This window comes from Sinocyclocheilus grahami, unplaced genomic scaffold (genome assembly GCF_001515645.1).
Source record: "Sinocyclocheilus grahami isolate Dianchi unplaced genomic scaffold, SAMN03320097.WGS_v1.1 scaffold1233.1, whole genome shotgun sequence".
In the NCBI taxonomy this organism is placed as follows: Eukaryota; Metazoa; Chordata; class Actinopteri; order Cypriniformes; family Cyprinidae; genus Sinocyclocheilus; species Sinocyclocheilus grahami.
The window spans coordinates 153,573-158,652 of NW_015506412.1; the positions used below are offsets into that span (position 1 = coordinate 153,573).

Genomic DNA, 5,080 nt, shown 5'->3' on the forward strand with positions numbered 1-5,080 from the left:
GAGGGTTGACTGTATAAAAACAGTTCGTGCTGCACTGTATTTGTTTTGTCCTATCGTATCTATCATATGTTGTTGCCTTATTAAAAAATATGCTATACATTTAAAATAAATGTATTTTAATTTCATAGTATATACTTATAAATACATTCATGAATGTTTTTAATGAATGGACTTTATAATAATACAAATAGCAATGTGTAACATTTTACCATATTTAGTGCAACACTTATTTGTTCCCCACAAAATTGTTTTTCACTAAATGTTTGGATTTCTAAAATTAGTGCACTGATTTTTCTAGAATAACTTTTGCTGCCGAATTATCCACTAACCTAGTTTATGATACATTTTTGTCATAGATTAGAAATATACATAGGCCTATATTTTTTCACATTTGTTTATTTTATTTTTCTTTATAATGAATTAGTCTGTATCTAGTAGATTGTGAAAGAATGATTATCAGTTCCACACAGAGATATATTATTACGGTCTTATTCGACCGTAAGTGACCTGCGAAGTGGACTTCACATGAAATTCCGCCATGATTCCAGTTCCAAGGGAACGTACACGTTACATTCAAAGGGCATTAAAGTGCGCGAGACGTGAATTTATATTGTATTTTTTTTTTACAGAGGTAGGGAAGAGCGGGACACAAAGTAACACTTTCTGACTTTCTGTTTGTGTAAATTCACATCAGGGTTCAGAATATATATTTTAGTCCAGCCCGGGGTCGTCACGTGGTTGCCACAAGCCACTCCTTTGTTGAATCTGCCGGCCGCGCTGTTCTCAAGCCCACCGGCCGCCGCTCACTCTAGCCCACCGGCCATTCCTCACTCAAGCCCACCCAAATTAAGGTGTAAACCAAACAAAACTTAACCAATACATGGGTGGATGATATTCCTATTTTTGGGAAACTGATGGATTGGACTCACCTGGCCAGTGGAGTGGTCAATCAAGGGTAACAGTGGTGTCCTGGTCGACATCTTCTGAGGTTGGATTTGACGGTTTATTTTCTGAAACTGAACGTGTTCACAGCTCTCACAATTCAATCAAAAGGGAAGTGTCCGAAGTCCAACTTGTTAAGAGCCTCCTGAGTTCGGTGTGAGTCCCCAAACCAGTACAGATTAACTGTTATTAGCTTTTTAAAAAATTCCCGTCATTAAGTCATAGTTTGTTTACGTTACTAGTCTCGGCAGGAACGTGAATTTTATTGAAAAATTTCGACGAGCCCTATCGACGGGTGTCAACATTGAATGCCGACTTCCTATGTGATTTCCTACAGTTAAAGTGGTGCTTTTTCGAGGAAATTATAGCATTAAAGGGGAGACAGATTAATCTGAACCCGTCAGCTGATGAAAAACAACAAAACTGTTCCCAGCACAAATGTGCAAAATCGAGTCCGAGGACTCACAAGTTTTATTAGGCCGGGTGGCAAAAGGGTCCCCAATTTAGCCGTAACTATCAATGTTCGGCTGTATACTGTTGTCCATCTATAATGTCAGAAGTTAAGTCCGGGTTTCTTCTTCTCAAGCCTGAGGAAAGACACATGAAAGTTCCGCTTAGCACACACACACAAAAAACTTTACAGCAAGTTATCGAGCTGCTCCTTCCAGTAAGCCAACTCAGCAGCGCTCAAATAAGCGTTACTCCGAGTAATGATCCGTCATACAGGTGTAAACATGTCCGTTTCAAAACCAAATCAAACTCTCGATGTCGTCTCGAGGTAACAAACTAACGAGCCAAGCACAAAATCATCGCGGAGATGCTCGTCTACTGGCTCTCTGCGCCTCTGAAAATCACATATAACCTGCTAACGCGCGTTAGCTGGCCGGGTGGCTTCGAAAAAGTCGCTGATATTTTGACAGTATGATTGAAAGAATACGTCCTAACCGTAGCCCAGTTGTTAATGGCTGTAAATTGGTCGGTTCCAGTCGGTGGTACGAGACGAATTACATCTGTGAGCCGTGAAAAGCCATACAGTCGGGCGGTCACGACTGGTACCGCAACAGCGCCCGGACGCCAATGTTGTTTGCGTGCAAGAGAAATGTGAAACCAGGCTGTGGATCGACTTCCTTTGCCTCTCTCACATAGAGCTTTAAAATAAAAGTCTTTCATTCACACCTCATTTTAAAATCAATGTCTGATATGCATATTCAAAATGCAAAATAAGAATTTATTTTATATATAATAACGTCTTAGTAGATCAGTTATCGATTATTTAATGGTGATCAAATGTCTAATACCAGTCATTTTGACCTTGTATGTACATTTTTTGTCCCCATGAGGAAAACATCTTACAGAATAAAGTTTTTTTTTTTTTTTTATCTTAAAATGCAGAAAGTTTTGTGTGAGGGTTGGGGTAAGGGGATAGAAAATACAGTTTGTACAGTATAAAAAACATTACTTCTATGAAATGTCCCAATAAAACAAGAAAACCCAATGTGTGTGTATGTGTGTGAAATGTAAATTTGTACTATTATTACTTATGTAAAAATTCACATAATTATATCAAAACTTATGTGCATTCAGTAAATTTTCCTCATTAAAATGTTTTGCATACACATAAATGAACAGTGCTTTTGGAAAAATCTGTTAAAAATGATGTAGCTCACATAAGATGAAGACACCATTCAGATTTATTATACATGGGATGGGTTCCTTCATGGTGGTTGCCATGTTTAGATCACTGAATAAATTAAATGCACTTGTGAATATATACCTGCAGTATACCTGTCAGTATAAAATCCTACTGTCATATGAGGCAGTAACATGTAAACATGAAATGACTGCATCTTTACAGGGATGTATAAAAAGGACCTCTTTGGGATTACTGCCGATGTGAAACCAGGCTGTGGATCGACTTCCTTTGCCTCTCTCACATAGAGCTTTAAAATAAAAGTCTTTCATTCACACCTCATTTTAAAATCAATGTCTGATATGCATATTCAAAATGCAAAATAATAATTTATTTTATATATAATAACGTCTTTGTAAATCAGTTATCGATTATTTAATGGTGATCAAATGTCTAATACCAGTCATTTTGACCTTGTATGTACATTTTTTGTCCCCATGAGGAAAACATCTTACAGAATAAAGTTGTTGTTTTTTTTTTATCTTAAAATGCAGAAAGTTTTGTGTGAGGGTTGGGGTAAGGGGATAGAAAATACAGTTTGTACAGTATAAAAAACATTACTTCTATGAAATGTCCCAATAAAACAAGAAAACCCAATGTGTGTGTATGTGTGTGAAATGTAAATTTGTACTATTATTACTTATGTAAAAATTCACATAATTATATCAAAACTTATGTGCATTCAGTAAATTTTCCTCATTAAAATGTTTTGCATACACATAAATGAACAGTGCTTTTGGAAAAATCTGTTAAAAATGATGTAGCTCACATAAGATGAAGACACCATTCAGATTTATTATACATGGGATGGGTTCCTTCATGGTGGTTGCCATGTTTAGATCACTGAATAAATTAAATGCACTTGTGAATATATACCTGCAGTATACCTGTCAGTATAAAATCCTACTGTCATATGAGGCAGTAACATGTAAACATGAAATGACTGCATCTTTACAGGGATGTATAAAAAGGACCTCTTTGGGATTACTGCCGAATTACAGATCATTCTCATTTGACACACAGAGATGGATGTGGTTATTTCCGTATCAGGAAAAAGTGAACTGAATGCCCTAAACAAATTGAACTGAAACAAAAAAACTAAGACTTTTCATTACCAAAAAGATAACACTTCAGGAAACCGGTAGCAGGGGAAGTTGTTCCAAACCTGTATGAATTTCTTCTTTGAAGAATGTTGCACAGTTGACGGTAGAAGCTATTGACTTCCAACATTCTTCAAAATATCTTTTTTTTATGTTCCATAGAACAAAGAAAGTCATACAGGATTGGAACAATATGACTGTGAGTAAATGGTGACAGAATTTTCATTTTTGGATGGACTATCCCTTTAACAACAATTGCAAACAAAATGCACAGACTAAGACTTTTCATTACCAAAAAGATAACACTTCAGGAAACCGGTAGCAGGGGAAGTTGTTCCAAACCTGTATGAATTTCTTCTTTGAAGAATGTTGCACAGTTGACGGTAGAAGCTATTGACTTCCAACATTCTTCAAAATATCTTTTTTTATGTTCCATAGAACAAAGAAAGTCATACAGGATTGGAACAATATGACTGTGAGTAAATGGTGACAGAATTTTCATTTTTGGATGGACTATCCCTTTAACAACAATTGCAAACAAAATGCACAGTACTATAAAAGCTCCAAAGGAAGGCAATGAAATCACACTATGTGCAAGCCAGATAAACAGTCTATGAAAATGTTATGTGATCATTTAGCAGTGGCTGTCAGACTGTTACACTAAAGGTGACTGCAGATGCTGTTACCTGCATTGTCTGCAGATTGAAGTTGTTCCAAAAACTGATTGAGTGGAATTGAAAGCTATTCATATATACCTTACATATTTTTGCCATGCATCTCTTTTATTTTTATTTATTTATTTGGTATTATTATTTTTTTGCTCATCTCTATGGCATACTTCTCAGTTTCTGATCTTGCCCTATCATTGGACTGGGAATGAAGGAATGAATACTTTGCTGCCATCTCTAGGCGTTTGGTAGAATAAAATAAAATAAGGTGTAAAGCAAAAGAATGCCCTTTTTGTCAGTTTACCATTTTTTTCTTTCTTTTTTTCATTTTTGAGTGATCCCTTTAAGAGTCAAGGTGAATTTGGCTTTAAAAAATAAGTTTTTGTCAATAAATAAATAAATAGCAGCCAGGGGCCCCAGTGATCTGTTTGCGGTGTGGGTCCAGGGCCCTGAGTGATCAGTTTGCTGTTAAGCTGCAAATAAAATACTCTTTGCCATTTTGAAACTTCGAACTTCAAAGTTTATTTGAAAAACAATTTTTTTTCCCCCTTGACAAACTAGATATCGTCTAAAATACTGCATGTTTTGTACCAGCTACGTTATATAGGAAGCGTATCGTCACATTTTGTTTGTCATTGGTCTAGGATGATGTCACCTTCACCGAAACCCAGCCCCCCCCC

The 5,080-nt window shown here is 36.3% G+C and overlaps 1 protein-coding gene across 15 annotated transcripts in view; it reads right to left on the bottom strand.

Annotated features, from left to right (window-relative positions):
• LOC107568300 (serine/threonine-protein kinase MARK2-like) overlaps window positions 1-2,058 on the bottom strand; it is a 38,185-nt gene extending 36,127 nt beyond the window's left edge. For 14 of the 15 annotated variants that reach the window (XR_001606736.1, XM_016254242.1, XM_016254237.1 and 11 more), the window contains exon 1: window positions 930-2,058. Coding sequence is in view for 14 of the 15 variants with exons in the window: in XM_016254242.1 (XP_016109728.1) it covers window positions 930-980 (51 nt within the window). In the remaining variant the exon portion in view is untranslated. The remainder of the gene's footprint in view (window positions 1-929) is intronic. The other variant, XM_016254231.1, reaches the window with a different exon arrangement.
• Window positions 2,059-5,080: the final 3,022 nt, after the last annotated feature.